The sequence below is a fragment of the Gavialis gangeticus genome, unplaced genomic scaffold (genome assembly GCF_001723915.1).
Source record: "Gavialis gangeticus isolate Ggan-Ray unplaced genomic scaffold, GavGan_comp1, whole genome shotgun sequence".
Lineage (NCBI taxonomy): Eukaryota > Metazoa > Chordata > Crocodylia > Gavialidae > Gavialis > Gavialis gangeticus.
Window position 1 is genome coordinate 395,776 of NW_017728984.1, and position 16,577 is coordinate 412,352.

The 16,577-nt window shown below is 51.7% G+C and overlaps 2 protein-coding genes across 2 annotated transcripts in view; one reads left to right on the forward strand and one right to left on the reverse strand.

Annotated features, from left to right (window-relative positions):
* The window catches only part of ATP13A1 (ATPase 13A1), a 30,501-nt gene extending 17,307 nt beyond the window's left edge, over window positions 1-13,194 (reverse strand). Inside the window, exons 1-15 of the mRNA XM_019513791.1 lie at window positions 12,772-13,194; window positions 9,791-9,880; window positions 8,263-8,453; window positions 7,812-7,884; window positions 7,100-7,255; window positions 6,286-6,355; window positions 5,587-5,693; window positions 4,789-4,918; window positions 4,473-4,528; window positions 3,543-3,669; window positions 3,050-3,187; window positions 2,329-2,449; window positions 1,754-1,911; window positions 868-1,043; window positions 385-495 (exon numbers count right to left, since the gene is read on the reverse strand). Of these exons, the coding sequence (XP_019369336.1) occupies window positions 385-495; window positions 868-1,043; window positions 1,754-1,911; window positions 2,329-2,449; window positions 3,050-3,187; window positions 3,543-3,669; window positions 4,473-4,528; window positions 4,789-4,918; window positions 5,587-5,693; window positions 6,286-6,355; window positions 7,100-7,255; window positions 7,812-7,884; window positions 8,263-8,453; window positions 9,791-9,880; window positions 12,772-13,095 (2,028 nt within the window). The 5' untranslated portion in view covers window positions 13,096-13,194. The remainder of the gene's footprint in view (window positions 1-384; window positions 496-867; window positions 1,044-1,753; window positions 1,912-2,328; window positions 2,450-3,049; window positions 3,188-3,542; window positions 3,670-4,472; window positions 4,529-4,788; window positions 4,919-5,586; window positions 5,694-6,285; window positions 6,356-7,099; window positions 7,256-7,811; window positions 7,885-8,262; window positions 8,454-9,790; window positions 9,881-12,771) is intronic.
* A 95-nt stretch (window positions 13,195-13,289) lies between these two features.
* CHCHD5 (coiled-coil-helix-coiled-coil-helix domain containing 5) lies at window positions 13,290-15,322 on the forward strand. Its single transcript, XM_019513828.1, has 4 exons — window positions 13,290-13,381; window positions 13,461-13,601; window positions 14,286-14,438; window positions 14,903-15,322. Exons 1-3 carry the CDS (start codon window positions 13,323-13,325, stop codon window positions 14,434-14,436), a joined length of 351 nt encoding a protein of 116 aa, XP_019369373.1. The 5' UTR covers window positions 13,290-13,322; the 3' UTR covers window positions 14,437-14,438; window positions 14,903-15,322.
* The last annotated feature ends 1,255 nt before the right edge of the window (window positions 15,323-16,577 follow it).

Below are 16,577 nucleotides of genomic sequence, written 5' to 3' on the forward strand. Positions count from 1 at the left end.
AAGAAGCCTCCCCAGGAGAGTGCCCTTAAAGATGACCTCCCCCAAGAAAAGTTACCTCCCCTCTCTGGTCAGCCTTTTGGCAGGGTAGCACAGTGCTGAGGCTCTAAAGCCCCTGCCAGGAAAGTGCTGTCACCATCTTACAAATGGGATACAGACAGGTGTAGCCCCAGGTAATATGGGAAGCCAGTGGCAGGGCCAGAAATGAAACCTAGGAGTCCCATGCCCTGGTCTCCTGCATTAAACCCCAACAGGAGTCAGAGCTTAACAAGCAAAGCATGGTGACAACTCCCTCCCCAATTGGAGGTGGGGTGGGGGGCAGGAGACAGACATGACAGAGAGCTGGAGGGAGCTGGATATCAGAGTCCTAGACAGAGTCCAGCATACCTGCTGGTGAGTGAGATGCCCCAGCTCCTTGTAGCCAAGTGCCAGCACTCTGGCCCCCTCGCGTGAGATTTCCGTGTGGATGACATGATAGTTGCTTGGGCACTGAGAGAACTGGAGAAAGGGTGAAGAAAGTGACTGCATTAAGCACAGTCCAGCACACAACGAAGTAAACAGGTTGTAACTTTTCACATCAAACAAGGAGCAGAGAGAAGCCTTCATGCCCAAGCTGGGAGCAGGATGCTCAGGGGTGCCAAGAGGAGGCCAGGAACACCCTGCACTGAAGTGCCATTGATGTCGTTAGGATCAGTGCTCAATCTCTTCAGCACAATTTTGCCATGTGGGGCTGCCTGGGTTCGTTATCAGGACAAAGGCCCCTCTGAACTTGGCCACGAGCCCAAGCAGACTGGGAAGAGGGAGCATGAACAGACTCCCATCTCAGAAAAGATTCCATTGGCCTGAAGGCCACAAGTGTGCTGTGCTCACCATTGGGTGCAGTGTCTCCGGGGCCCCTTTCACAGCTGCAATGTAACACAGATCAGTCGAGCCGACCTTCTCGTAGGAAGCCAAGACAGACATTCTTTTCAGGACACTAGCAAAATGAAAGCGCTGGTGAATTTTCAGTCCCTGAGTTTTAATACTTCTGGAGAAAACTTTCTCATCTGGAAACAAACACATCAGGAAATCCTGAAAGGTTTCTCAGCATCACAAGCAGCATCACATCCCTCTGCTTCTGGGGAGCCCACTGAGAATGTATGCCTCCCCTCCCAGGCCTATTTGTTGCACTGTGACAACACTGAAAGTTCTGGCCCCACAGACCAAGGGGTAAATCAATCAGACTGCTCCTGCAGAAAGGTCTATGCAAAAAAGAGGAAGGTACAATTCCAGCAAGGGCAGGCCAACCTGCATCTGCTTGTGCTAGTCAATACAGGTAACAACAGCCTAGGTTTCAGCATGTGCTGGCCACCAGAGCCCAGCCCCTCAGGGTACCCTGTTGGCTCACATGCACTGGTGCCTGTATTGAGGCATTTCCAGCACTGTGTTCCTGCATGGATGTGCTTAACTGAGACAAGGAGGTGGCTCTGAGCAATGCTGGCTGCAGTGCGCCCCATGTCTGCAGCCCTGACAACGGTCTTCTAAGTTAAGAGTGCATTTCCCTCACAGCAGCCTGGAAGTAAAGTCCCCTGCAGCACTTCCACAGACCAGTTACCAGGGTCACGTGGCCTGAAACTGCCCACTGCAGTACTGTTTCACCCACAGAGAAAGAACTGGGAGGAGCAGCTTTTTTTTGCCATTAATATCTAGCCACACACAGACAGCTCCAAAACCAGCTTCTGCATAGGACCATGCAGAGACAGGCCATTGCCTTTACCTTTGGTCAGGGTCCAGTCCACCGCCATCAGCATGGCTTTCTCCAGCGGGTCTCCCACTAACGTCCCATCATCCAGCTGCACCAGTGAGTGGCAAGTAGCAATGGCTCGGTGGGTTTCCACGGGGATGTCAGACACTGGCGTTACTTCCTTTCCATCCCTGCAGCGAGAAGAAGACTGGCCGCATTAACAGGCCCACACAGGCCATCAAGCTGTGTAAGTTATTCTGCTGCTAAGATGTCCAGGATATAATTTCTGCTGCAGTTCTGTGGCCAGCAGACAGCTGCTTGTGCTGACACTGAGGCAGGGGCATAGCTGGGCTTTAGCCATTTTAAAGCCTCTTGAGAAAACCCTGAATAAGGAATTAAAGTCAAGGACTTTGAAGCTGCAGACTGCTGGGCAAGTGCCACAGCTAGAGATGTACCCAACTGCTCTCCCTTCCATACAGAGAACCTTCCTGGATCAGACCCTTCCTCTCCACCTTTCCAGTCATCATCTGCTTTCCCTTGGGCTGACAATTCACCTCTGCACCGTACAGTTAATAAAGTTGGCGGGAAGAGCTCTTCCCATGGCTTACCTGAGCCCTGCTACCCCTCTCACCACAAGGTGGTCGCTGGTGAGGGTGCCTGTTTTGTCAAAGCAGCACACCTCAACTTTCCCAGCAAAGGGGATTCGGAAAGGTTCTGTACAGTACACATCTGGAAGAGAATGGATGAGAGCCTGTGACAGGTCAGGGTCCTCCCCTGCTCCACAGCCCTTCCCACAACAAAGAAGCCTCAGAACACAGTGCTCAACCACAATGATTCCTTTACTGATCCCCAAGCCCTGTACTCCACACTGCTCTGGAATCTAAAACCAGGTTCAACTCCTGGTGCACAAGTGGGAGACAGATTCAGAGGCTACCAGGTGTTGAGGTTCTCAGAAAGACACCTAATCACCTGAGCATCAGAGCACCTCAACAGAACTGGGATTCACAAAGGGGAGCCCATCTTCTGCCCCACAACACAGAACTATAGAACCGCGTATATCACTCCCTTCCCCCAACAAGAGACATTTGTACCCTCTGCCCCGTCCCAAATTGCTGCCTCAGAGGTATCAAAAAGCATCGCAGCACCCCTACACAGACCCAAGCATAGGACCCAACCCCCGTGACTGAGTCTGGGAGAAGGTGGCAGCTGCCAAGAGACACAGGAGCCAGCAATTTCACACACCTTTGCATGCCCATGTGCTACTGTTCCCAGATATGGGGCACCAGAGCACAGCATGCCTGTATTCCCTCTTCTGGGCTCAATACTTACAGAGCTTGGCCAAGGCAATAAGAGAGGTGTTGACAGCCAGGGAAAGCTCAATGGGCAGTTCAGGTGGAACGACTGAAGTCAGTATTAAAGTGCATTCCAGAAAGAGCTTGTAACGATTCCTGCCTGGGTCCTTGGTGCCTGAGGAGACCAAATTACAAAATAAAACCAGTGATCCATTACTTCTCATCCCGAATATGCTCCATAGCCACAAGATGGATGAATATGGAGTCAGGGGAAGATTACTACCCAAGAGGGAGGGAAACAATGAATTTACTGAGGTACGGATCCTGCTTACACATGACACAAAACTGGCCAGCTTCCTCAGCTGCAGCTTCTAAACAAACAGCCCATCCTGCCAGTCTTAAGCTTAGATGGGGACAGCCCTGCCTTGAACAGGGCGTTGGACTACATGACGTCCCAAGGTCCCCCTCAGCTCCACTCTTCTAAGATTCTATGAAGCTAGTCACCAGGAAGAAGCATGAAGAGCGCTCACCTTCAATCCAGACATACGCTGCAGCAGCAATGGCAAAGACCAGCAGGAACAGAATGAAAATGAAAGTCTCCAGGTTATTGGCTGTAACTCTCTTCACCCCAAAGAGGATCGTACGCAGCAGCTTCCCCTGAGAGTAGAAGAGGCTTCAGCATGCAGAGCTGACTGCAGTACATGGTGCAGTTTGAAGTTATAACCTGCCCTGTATTCTCACCCTCTGCTGCCACTACACAACTTGCTCCCTTGCTATGGCCACAATAAAGGTCACCAGCATACGGCCTCCTACAAGCAGGGCTTTTAGTAAACTAATAGTTTCTAGGTCAATTAAGCTCATGTTCCACTGCCCTGCCCTATTAAAAAAGCTTACTGCCTTGCACTTTTCTAGTGTTCAGCACCTGCATGTAGTAGCTATTCTCACACTTGGTTTATATGTGAGGAGAGCTAAGAGGTGGAGTCACTTGGCCATTGGAGTTTTCGTGACAACCCAGACTGCAGCTGTGGCAAAACGCACACTGTGTCATATACTGTCAATGACTGCCTGCTAAGTTCAGCAGTGGACTACAGGAACTGCACTCAGACACTTGAGGATCCTATCACATGGCTTGGCAATTATGCACATGCTAACTGACTGATTTGTCCAAAAACTCAGTGGCTTAGGAACAGTTGTGAAGCAAACTCAGGACTCCTGAGTCCCATCCCCCTGCTGTACCCACTAGATTGCTCTCTTCACATACAGGGCAAAGGAATTTTCCAGATATGCTTGTATTTTTTTCTTCTGAACAATCAAGTAATTTTTGTCACCCAGATTTAAACTTTCTGTACTAATGAAATCGATCAGGATTACATCCCAGGACTGCCAAGCTAAGTAACGAGGCCAGTGCCTCCTCCAAACCCTGGAAAACAGAAAGAGATCTCCTTTAATTTTTTCCTTACCTGTGATGTGTTAAAGCCAGTCCTCAGCACATAAGCCACGCACCCATTATCGACAGCTGGAACAGAAGCAGGGACAGGGGTGACGCACAACATGGCTCTTTGATGCATGCATAGCAGCTAGAACAGAACTGAGACTACATGTTCCTCTCACCCAGCAGGAAGATTATTTCAGTCTAATGCTCATTTTGAACTACTGTGTGAAGGAAGACACAGCTCCTAAACCCCAGAGTACATCAAGCCAGTTATACTGAGTGGAAGAGGTCAGGGTACTTCCTCCCTCCACCCAGCAATAGCTTGTGGCCACGCAGGTACATACATTTCAGTCCTGTGCTGGCCTTCTGTGGTGGGATGTGCTGCACCACTTTGGTTCCCCCAGATATAATGTGCAGCCGGGAGTCCGCCTGCATGTCCAGGACATGTTCTGAGTCAAGATCCTCGACAGGCTCCTGCATGAGATACAGCAGGACTCAGAGGCAGAGCTTGTTCCAGGTTAATGGCAACCAAATGACCTTGCACTACCCCTTGCTGTTCTCAGCTCCCCCTGGGCAAAGGCAGACTGAACTGACTCCAGATGTTAATGAGCTGCTCATGTTTATGTCATCTGGTCTAGCTCAGGTGTCCTGGCATCTGAGAGTTCTGGATCTAAGGGATCTGTTCACCCCGGGTACACAGGGCATAGCAGAGAAGGCTTTTTGAAGTCTGACTTTATTGTTTGTAAATTACTCACTGGCACAAAAACAAGGGATGTTCGCTGGGTTTGAAGCTCCCTGTGCTTGTCCCTCCCTTGTCTGACCACTCAAAGGAATCCAGACTGGGGAATGTGGGGGAGCGCTGGTCCATGCCCACACACCGCAGTCTGGCTCCGGCAGCTGCAGACTCAGCCAGACAAAACAGACATTCTGTTTCTCATTTACCAGAGATCATCCATCACTGATAGGGAGGTGATAGTGCACAGACAGACCCTGATTTCCTGGGCCAAAGTTTATACAAAGATGGATCTGTACCTATAAGCACTGCCCATTTTATCTTCTGCAGAGGCTAGCATGGGACCCAATGCATTACAACAGTAAACACACTGAAGGCACAACAGGCCCAGACTGAGGACTGCACAAACCTTCATTTGCGGCACTGACTCTCCAGTCAGCATGGCTTCATCCACAATACATCTTCCACGGAGCAGCAGCACATCGCATGGGACTAGGTTCTCGTGAGGCGATCGCCCTGCAAATGGGGGAACAGCTCATTAAGAACAGTTTTGTTGACACAGCGTGACTCCCCTTTGCTTTGGCTGAGATGGAGGACTTCTAATGGCAAATCTCACTTGCCAAATCTGTCCCAAGGCTCCACACGAGATGACAACAGAGTTGATAGGAACCAGAAGAAGCACCCGCAGGCTTTTAGGAATGTACTAAAGTTGGACAGATTTGAAAGCAAACAGCACAATTTCTACTGGCATTCAGGCTCTAGACCCGAATGACATTAAGGAACAGGCAAAGGGTAGAGCTCTGGATATAAAATATTGTTCCTTCTTCCTCATCCACCCCCCCAAAGCATCTCAGGTACAGAAGTGAACTTTGCACCTTCTGAACCCCAGCTGAAGTAGGTCAGCTGCTAGATGACTGGAAGATAAGAATTTGACGGAAGCTTTCCAAGACCTGCAGGCATCAGATTAAATGCCCACAAAAAAATTCCATAAAGACAGCCAGTGGGTACAATGTTAAGTGCATTTAAGCTTAGGGTGCCAAGTCAAGGCACCTGCCAGAAGTCTCATTTTATAAGTGCTTTTGATTGTGGCAAGCGTGCAGGCTGTTACCGATGGAAACGATGTCCCCTGGGATGATCTCATCGCTGGAAATGGGGCGCCACTTCCGGTTTCTATAAACCTGTGAACAAATGCAATTTGAGAAATCAACACCTTGATGCTAAGGGGAGGATCAGTAAAAGAACACGATGAGAAAGAGAAACAGCAACTTCCACCCCACAAGATAGCTGCAACTAAAATCCACTTTTCACACCCCTGTGATGAATGGTCAGTTTCCTCCTAAAGAGCCCTTCAGCACTTCAGCAAACATCACACTGTTCCTGGGGGAAGGGAGGCATTTTTACACACCATTATTACTCCCCATTTACCACCATCCTTTAGAAGTGTGGAGCTGATGTCCTCTTCCTCTCTGAAATGATCTTCCCCTCTTTGGTGCACACAAAGTTGTGCTCAGTACTACATATGTTTGCCCATATACACAACTATTACAGGAACTGCATACATTTTCCCAACCAATGCAAGAGGGCTTGGGCCTTTTAAAATCAGTCAACTCACTGCCTTCTTCCTTGCTGAACAGGCACATGTATGACAAAGCCCTGCTGTCCCACAGCAAATCTCAATATTAACATTAGAAAACAGCATAAAACTAAAAAAAACTGGCCTACAGCAAAAACTATTACAAGGAAATGATCAAAGACTTGGAATAAATCAGGCAAAACCAAACCAAACCGAACAGGAAAATCTTCCTATTTCCCTTCCCTGACTCCTTTCACCATGTTTTGCCTGTTTAGTTCATATCTAAAAAATCCTGCACACCGCTATGCTCTGCTGGGTTTGAAAGCAGAGGGGAGATGTGAGCAGTCACCTGAATCATGTATGGCTTGTTCCCCATTTTTCGAATTTCTGACATATTCCTCATCTGCTGCTGGACCAGAGAAGCTTCAAATGCCACCAACATGGAGAGGGTGAAGACACTGTAATACCAGTATTCATCCAGGCACCACAGTGCCACACAGAACACCTGTGGGGAGCAGCAGATATGGGAATCATTCTACAACACACCCAACCTAGAAACTATCATATTCCTGAGAGCTCAGAACTCTTGTAGTAGGACATGCAATATGATGGCACAAATTAGGAACCTAGAAAGTCACAGTAATGGCTCAGGAAGAAGAACCACAGGGAATCCCAAGTCTTTCTTTGTGGTAGTCTGAGATGGGACATTGAACACTTTTGCTTATCCACAGAATAGACAGCCTGTGCAGAGCAAACTGCTTCCACACCTGATTCAGAAATTAGCTAAGGTGAGGAGAGAACTTCATAGTCACAGCTCACTCAGTCTTTACCACTCTACTAGAACTACCAACAAAAGGGCTGGTTCATGCTAGCTATGATTTTGTAGCCTGCAGACCTGCTCTTTGTAACTGGACTAAGAGCTGCCAATGATTACTAAACAGTAACAATTTTCAGTTATCAGTATCCACTGATACTTCACTGCCACCAAAAACAGGGCTGCAGGTTCAAAAGGACTCCCCTCCCTTGAACCGGTGGGAAAGTAGTTACAGCTTTTTATTTACCTGAAAGACGAAGAAAGGGGCTGTGGCTCTCTCTTTGAAGAGTTCCAAGAACTCTGGCACCACCATCTCAGCCCTGGGAAAGAATCAAATCCTTGCCAATCTCTGTTTTGGTTTTACAGCAACATCCCAATCAACGTCCCACCGGCATACAACCTGGAGGCTTTGTTCCCTGTATACCCACAACATCCAGATAAACAATCTTTCCTTTTTCCCAATTACTTTTAGATTTGGTGAACTGAAGCCAGGCCCTTTCTGGGAGAGGGGGCTCCAGATCTGATTCTATTCAAAAGCAGGTATATCCTTCAAATAGATTCAGTTACCAAGAAGGCGATGACCTGGATTAAGGACATTAAAAAAATCATGCCAACAGCCCACCCTCTTTTTTGTCATTTAATATCACTCAAGGTGGCTTTGGTCCTGAAAGCCTCTATCCAGCTTTGTGGACACTCACTTGTTTGTGCCATATTTCTTCTCAGCTGCTCGGATATCCTTGTCCTCCTGGTAGCCTCGGGCATTCTGGTAATAGGACAGGGGATGCTCCACAGGGAAGGCGACAGGAAGAAACTGTTTCCTGTCCTCTATCTCATATGAGTACTTGATCTTCTGAAACTCGAAGGACAGGGCCTCCTGCCCATCCTCCCCCTGCACAGATTACACAACAGGGAAGAGCAACAAGACTTTCACCCAAGGGCCCTCACAACAGGGCTACATCACCACACAACCTGCAGGGAACCGTCTGCATAGCCAGGAGGGCTAGACAGACAGGACTCACTGGCCAATCACAGGTCTAGTTCCTAAACACCATCATCTGGGATGCAGGTGTTAATTCCATTCTCCAAGGCAGGGGTGGGTAAAATATGACCCACTAGATGATTTTATTCGGCCCACAGGCAGGCGCTCACCAATTAATGGTATCCAGCCCAGACCACAGCTGTCCCTGCTGCACTCTGCCAGCACACAGCTCAGCTCCCTCACCCCTCCAGTGGCTCCTCCTCTTATTCCGGCTGCAGCACTCCAGGCAGCAGGAAGGAAAGCGGGGGCAGGTAGGGGGAAGCTACAGCTGGGTGGGCACACAGAGCATTAGGCTGGCAGGTGTGTGGAGTCTGGACTGGCCCAGTTCCATTGCGTGGGACTCCCCATGGGTCATGTGCAGCTCACAGGACTTACCTGCCACTGGGGGAAAAGCCCTGCACAAAAGAGCCAGTGACCTTCCCCACTACCTGCCACCACATGCAGCTCCCAGTATTCTGCTGAAAGTGGTGGGGAGATTTGCACGATGGAGACAGGCCAGCTCGGCTCCACTCCCTGGAACAGTCTTGGGAGCCATACATGGTGGCAGGAAGAGAGGCCAGGCCACCAACTCCATTGCATGGGTCTCCCCCTGCCACGGCATGTGGCTCAGGCCAGGTCCCAGGAGTTGCATGCGAGACATGGGGAACTCTGCATAATGAAGTTGGGCTGGCTTGGCCCTGTTCCCAGAACTGGCTGGAGCTACATACTGCCGGGGGGCCACAAGTGCTGTCCATAAGCGCCCTGAGGGCTCACTGCCTGCTGCTGCCGCCGCCACCACCACTGGAGGCTGCGTACTATGGGACGGGGCATGTGAGGGGGGGCTCCCACATGCATACCCCACTATATCCATACACACACCACCACATCCTCCCATACACCCCACACCCACACCTTCTACCACATGCCCACATCCGGGGGTGGAAATGCTTGCAGCCCTGACAGCTTTCCAAAACTCATTAAGTGGCCCTCCAGCTGAAATAATTTCCCACCCATGCTCTAAGGCCTTGTCCTACCCCCACCTGTGACTGATACCAAATAGTTTTCATCCAGCCACAGTGTTTCAAATTAGGCTAGTGGCAGCTAATGGCTCTGGTAATGCAGGCTGCAGATCTTCACATATGACTGGAAACAGCAGCTCCCCTGCAGCCGGTAGACCCCGCCTTTGCTTATAAAAGCCAAGCCCTTACCTGGTCACGGTGGAGTGGCACCAGCTCAGCAGATCCATTATTTGGAGTTGGCACAACTTTAGCCAATGTGGCTTTCTTAGGACTGGGTTCCTGAAAGACACAAAACAGGCGCATGCTCTGTAAAGCAGATCAAGCACGCTGGGGCTCATGGCAGCCAGAAGAGATCCCTTTAGGATCCAGGGTGCACCAGGACCCATCTCTTAAATCTCAAACAGGCATTGTTAAGTTGCTAGGAAGGTAGGCCCTTCACAACAGGGAGCAGCCGTGACTTTGCACAACACTGTTGCTGCGTGGACTCTGCGACTGAGATGGAGACATCCACATAGTTCAAACCAGGGATCCTTTGGTGCCACTAAGTGACAGCTTGTTCCTGAAACAAAGTGTGCCCAAGACACAAGGGACACTTACCACCTGAAACCCAGAACCCATTCTCAGAGAACACATATCATCATTTTGAAAAGGCAAGAGCCACAGTCATGTGTCAGTGCTCTCCCTTCCACTCAAGGCTTACCAAGCTAGAGTAACATACACGCAGGGCTTGTCTGGTAGCTTAGAGATCCTGCAACCTGAATCACTAGGGGAAGTGCTACAAATTCTTCATGGGAAGCCAAGAAGAGCCTGCACTGAATTCAAACTATTCACAAGTCTGGTCTATTTTAAATATTTTTTTGTTAACAGATTTCCTGTTCAAAATGTGGGTGTTTTATTTTCACACAAAGCAGAGAAGGGACTGACTCCAGGCTGGGAGGAGGGGGGCAGGAACAGACTGGCATCTTCTGCTTCCTACAGGTATTAGGCAGGCACCATCAGGAAGTCTTCCTGATGCTTGGGATTTATTAGGTAACAGAACAGCTCTCCAAGGGGAGTGATGGAAACCCCTGTGGCCAGAACTAGATAAATCACTGGGGAAGATGCTGCTGGAAACCATGCTGCCTTGGTCTTCCGGGTCAAGCAAGTGGAATAGATAGTACCCAATGGAACCAATGTGCAGTTTCTGCTGTTATAGTAAAGCCTGTACTTGTCTGGGCCAAGGTATAGTGACACTGGGATGGGTGTGAATAGAACAGTTCTTAACCATACTGCTGTGAGAAAGGAGGGTGCAGCTGCTTAGAAGAATGGCTTAAAAGAGAATAGGTACAACAAAAAAGTATAAACAGAAGCTGACATGTAATGACGCCAAGGTGCTACTTCCCACAAGACAGGGAGCTTCAGATTGTCAAAATCAGAAATGAAAACATTGTTTCCAATCACGGAACTATCATCAGGCTTTGCCCTGCCGTGTCTTAGACACACTGACCAAAGGTCACGGGATTAATATTCTGCACATATATGTGGCTGTGAAAGTCCACTCACACCAGTGAAACCAGTGGAGAGGAGCCTACAGACAACTTGACAGGTGCCAGCAGCTTTTGAGGAAAAAGGGAGGGGTTTTTTTTGTCTTAAAAAAGGAAAAGGGAAGAGAGAGAATCAAACAACTTAACCTTCCTCCTGACTAAGCACATCAGTCACCCCAGAGCTTAGGTCATTTGATCTGCCACTGCCCCACCATCTAACAATCTAACAAAAACATCCAGAACAGCCCAAACGCAAAGCACAGAGGGCAGAGGAATCTTCACCCTTCCTGAGCATTGCTGCTGCAGCCTGGATGGGCACAGAAATAAAATGTGAATGTGCCTCTTTGAACTCATCTTGCCCTATGCCCTGCATTGAAGCAGAAATGTTCCCAACATCATCTTCTTTAAGGCTTTATCTCAAATGATATCACTTCAATTCCAACCTCGATGGAAATACTCTGCAGCCTGACAGATGTCAGAGCATTTTCCCCAATCGGTCTTAATTTTTCTGTTGCTCATTTTCATCCTATCTTTATTCTGTGGCACAAGATCAACCTCCCCACTCCCTTGCCATTTGCCACTTTCAACTCCTTCAGCTCAAGGCTTCAAATTTTACAGTTAATAATAAAGATAAATCTATTCCATTCCATGTACAGAGACCAAGGGCTATGAACAATCATGGCTTGCAGTCCAAGGCTCTCACAAGCTGCCAAATCAGGAACACTGTCAGGACATTGGGAAAAAAATGCAAGGAGCCAAGCTCACAGTTTTGGCCGCCAGTTTGAGGGGCTCCCTTGTCTGGGGGACTTCTCAATCAAAATAAATGCCAAGCTAGCTGCGACTGCTGCACAGCAACACCAACTATTTCAGAGCCTGGCTAACCAAGGCAAACAAGATCATTTCTGCCAAGATGATTTACATTAGAGGATGTATAACTCTCTCTCAGACAAAGCTAAGGAGACAGTTAAAGGAACAACCAAAAAAGAGGCAAACCAGTCAGCACCGCCACCAACAAGTGGTTAACTTGCAACCAGGGCTTCTCAGTCCTGCGGCACCTGCCAGCAGGGCAAACCCAGACAACACAGTTGTCACACAGGGCCTCTGGGTCTGGCCTGCTCAGCTGCTTACCTCTCCCTTCAACCCATCCCTGGGCTGGAGGCCCCTTGCTCCATCCCTGCCCTTCCCTCCGTTCTGCTTCCTGCTCCAAACCCTTGGCCAAGCTCTGCACAGCAAAGAGACTGCTGCCACGTGGCGGCACTGACAGAGGAAGGACACGATGCCCGTTGCTGAGCCACCAGCCCTACTTTGCAGGTGGCTTCCCTTCCCCTGGGAGTGGGGAGGGGAGAACGACTGGAAGGAAGACACCAGGGCAAAGGCTTGGGGCAGCTGCTGGCTGGGTGGTGACGCCTGTGGTGCCTGCATGAGCCCCCAGACCGCACGGCCCCAGGCAGCAGTGGCCCGGGGGCTTGGGGATGTAACCCCCGTTGGGGGCTGCCCTGGAAGAGATCTGCCGCCAGCCCCCGGCCAGGACCCATCAGAGGGCGCTGCAAGGGGGGAGGGACTGGGAAGGAAATCTCCCACGTGGCGACCTTTGACCCGGTTAAGGTGACCCCTGACCCTCCCCCACGCGGCGAATCCGTGACGTACCCTGACGCAGGTGAGCGCGCAGTGCGCGTGCACGGACCAGAGCCCCGAGAGCGCGGTGAGCAGGTGCGCGACCCCGATGGCGGCGAGCGCGAGCAGCGCGGCCTCGGGCGGGGCGCGCTCTGCCTCAGGCTCCCCCGCGCTGGGTTCCCCTGCCTCGGCCCAGGCGGCCCAGACGCGCGGCCCCCACAGCCAGAGCCAGGCCGGGTACAGCCCCGCCACGAAGGGCAGGACGGTGCCGTGCAGGAGCCGCGGCCGCCGCCGGTACAGGGTCACCGCCGATACCAGCTCATCCATGGGCCCCGGAGCCGGGCGGGCGGCCGCCATCTTCCGGGAGCCCGCCTACAAACCGTCTGCGTCTGCTTCCGCTTCCGGGAGTGTGGGGCCTGCAGCCACCATCTTGCGACAGAAAGCCAGGCTGCAGCGCATTTCCGCTTCCGGCCCCGGAGCGATACCTCTTTCCCAACCGCGCATACGCAGGAAGCTGCCGCCATGACACCAGGGGCGACGCCGGCGTGGCCTGCCTCCGCTACCATGGTGATGCAGCAGGGCGCATGCGCCCTGCGTCGCTTCCGCCTGTCGGGCTCGCGGCTGTCGCAGGGACGGGCGGCATGTGAGCGCGGGACAGGGGCGCGATGCGGGGCGGGGCCAGCCCATGCGGACCCCAGCCCATGCTCCCTGTTTCCCCGCAGGGCGGCGGCGCTGGAGGTGGCGGCGCGGTACTGCGGGCGCGAGATGGACCTGTACGGGCAGTGCGTGGCCGCGCGCCCCGCCTCATGGCAGCAGGACTGCAGCGACCTCCGGCGCGACATGGCGCGGTGCGCCGCCGCCCAGTGAGCCCCGGGGGACGCGTGCACGGGCCTGCCTGGACGTGCGTGCCTGCGTGCTCACGGGTGCGGGAGTGGGGCGCGGGCGCGCTCACGTGTGGCCACGGAAGTGTGTGCGTGCACGTGTGGGGGCATGGGTGTGAGAGCGCGCGTGCATGGACGCAGGTGCACGTCAGGGCACTGGAGCGGTGTGAGTGCGTGGCTTGCATGCAACGTACGTGTGTGCACACATGGAGGTGAGGCGCGCGCGCAGGGGTAGGCAGACAGTCCAGCCCCTCACAGCAATGCTTTAGGGTCCAAGGAACTTGCTGAGAGGTGTTAATGCACCTCCCCCACTCCTCTTCCCAGCGTGTCATCCCTCCGGCCTGCAATGAATGCAGGGAGCCCACAGTGACATCCCTGCTGTCCTGCCCCGTCCTTCCCCAGTGATCACTGCACCAGAGCTGATGTCAGGGTGGGGGATGGAAGTGCTGTTTTTCAGACAATGGGGGAGACGGGGGGGCACAGGGGCAGCACGTGATTTGCCCCTGGGCTGCACAAGCCAGCTTGTGGCAGAGCTGAGCATCGAGCCCAGACTGGTGGCTGGCACCGCCAGGCTGGGCTGCCTCCAGTGCTCGCTCTGGTTGGCTGCGGGGGTTCTGCAGCCAGGCCTCGGGGCAGAGCTCAGCGCAGGGGCACGGTCTATTGCAGCCCAATCGTGAGGAAGATCCGCCACGAGTGTGCGGAGTCCTTCACAGCCTTCGAGCAGTGCCTGGCGGAGAACCAGGCGGCTGTGGTGAACTGCACTGAACACGTCAACCAGTTCCTACTGTGCGCCGAGCAGGTGAAGCTGGCGACTTAAGAGTGAGTGACAGGTGTCTGCCTGGTCAGCCTGACAAGGGGCAGGATAAGGGTTGTGTGGGGGTGGTGGCTTGGGTGGTAGGGCACTTTTCTACCAGAACCAGAGGGAGGCCTAGTTATTTCACAGGGACTTACATGCTTCCCCCACATGTAACGTGACTAAGCTGCAGCAGAGATTATTAACTCTGTGGAAACTCCTCCAGTGCAGCAGATGTCATTGTCTTTGTACCATATGGCAATCTTGCACCTGTAGCTTTGCATCCAACAGAGTGCCAGTTCTTTCTGAACTTCCTGGACCTTAAATGTTGGAGGTTGCAAGTGTGAGAGGAAGAAGGGAAAAACTCTAATCATGCTCTGTTCATTCCCCTTTCATCATCCACTATGTGACACAGGAGACTGGGTGAGATGGACTACGGTCTGACCCAGTAAATGGCAGTTTTCACATTCTCATGTTTTGTTTTGTGTAGGTACTGCCCGGAACCTTCACCTCCAAAATGGGTGGACGATCAACTCTCATGCAGCATCATTCCCTGAAAACAGAGTGTGCAAGTTCATGCACCGTGACGTCTGCCAGCTTCTCACCTTCAAAGAAATTTGGATTCACATTGGGATGCTAGAACACTGCAGGTTTAACCTGTTTTCCTGGCCTGCCCTTAAATGCTGCTGCTTGTCAGTGCTGGTGACAGAGTTCTGAACAATGCAATTCACCAATAATCTATGCGAAGACTATATTAAAGTGACAGGAAAGGGCCAACTCTCTTCTGCACTGACATGGAGACTGAAGGCTAAACTAGGTCCTTGTCCTGTCTATGCCTTCTGTGTGCAATTCTGGAATACTGAGGGCTGGTGTTCCTTCACCCCAATAAAAATTCATCTTGAAGACCAAAGTGCCAACCCTGGCTTCCTCCCATCATCCTTGAGAGCTGCTTGGTGGGGTTGTCTGTACTGAAATTCAGCAAACACTGAAGTGAGAATCCCGATCTGTTCAGGTCCCAGGTCTGTCTCACTTTAAAATTGCCTGGTGACTGAGCAGCCTGGCTGAAGGGCTGATGTAGCTTGGCTTGTGCTCTGTTCTAGAGCCAGCAGAGGGAGCACTGTTGCCAGAAGACCTGAGACTCCAGTAACAAGTGCTGCAAGGTGCTTTACAGCCCCTGGCTAGAAAGGAGATGACAGAGCAACCGTTGAATGAAGGTAGAGCACCAGCATTCCCAAAGGGGGTGGAAGGGACATGGTAGGGATGGAAAGAGGTTGTTTCCAGTCTAGGTGGGACTTAAAAGTGATCCCAGAAGCACTTGACTGTTCTCAAGGAGTGAGTTAAGCAGGTCCCTCAGATTGGAAAGGAAATCACCTGGAGATGTGGAGAAATGTACAAGGGGCTATACAGGGTACTGGGCCTTAAGACTTCCAGGTTATTTCTAGGTCTTTGGCCACTGCTGCATGTTTTGGGCAAATCTCTGTATCATGTCAGGTTGGGGTGATGGTTTCTGCCTCCCAAGGCCAAGTGGGGCTTTGTAGCTGCACACACTAGGAACTTGTGAACTTACCTTCTGCAGGCTGCTGGTGTTACCAGAGGCCTGAAGACTGCAGCAGGCTCAGGCCCACATGATTCAGCCCTGCCCAGAGAAGTGCTGCTTCAGGTCTCCTATGGAAAGGAGGATACTGTGTCCTATAGAGCTGGAGTCTAGCATTTGCCTTAAACCCCAGCATAACTTCACAGCGTTCTTTAACGCAGGGCCTACATGCCTTCCATGGGCAAGGCAGGCTGGCTCTCACCTGGTTCCTAGCTCCTTTGTGCTCCCTGCCCAGGACACATTACTCCTTTTTCCACCTTTCAGCAGAGGCAGGTGTCCAAGCATTTGCCTTTGAGTACATGATATTTGGCGACTGCCCTCCAACTGACCAGCTTGGCAAAGGTTCCCTCCTCTGGGGAGCTGGTGGCAGATTGAAGTTCATCTGTTCCAGCTCCTAGCAGAGCCCAACTTGCACAGCTGGCAGGCAGTGCTGTTGTACTGCTTTCTGGGGCTCTACTGGCTGCTGGCCTGGCCCCACAGGTGGCTGCATTTCAGTAGTGATGTATTTATGTGGGTAGCAAGTAATCCAAGTGCTGGGGGGCGGTCATTTGTAATAATGTGCGTTTTAGGG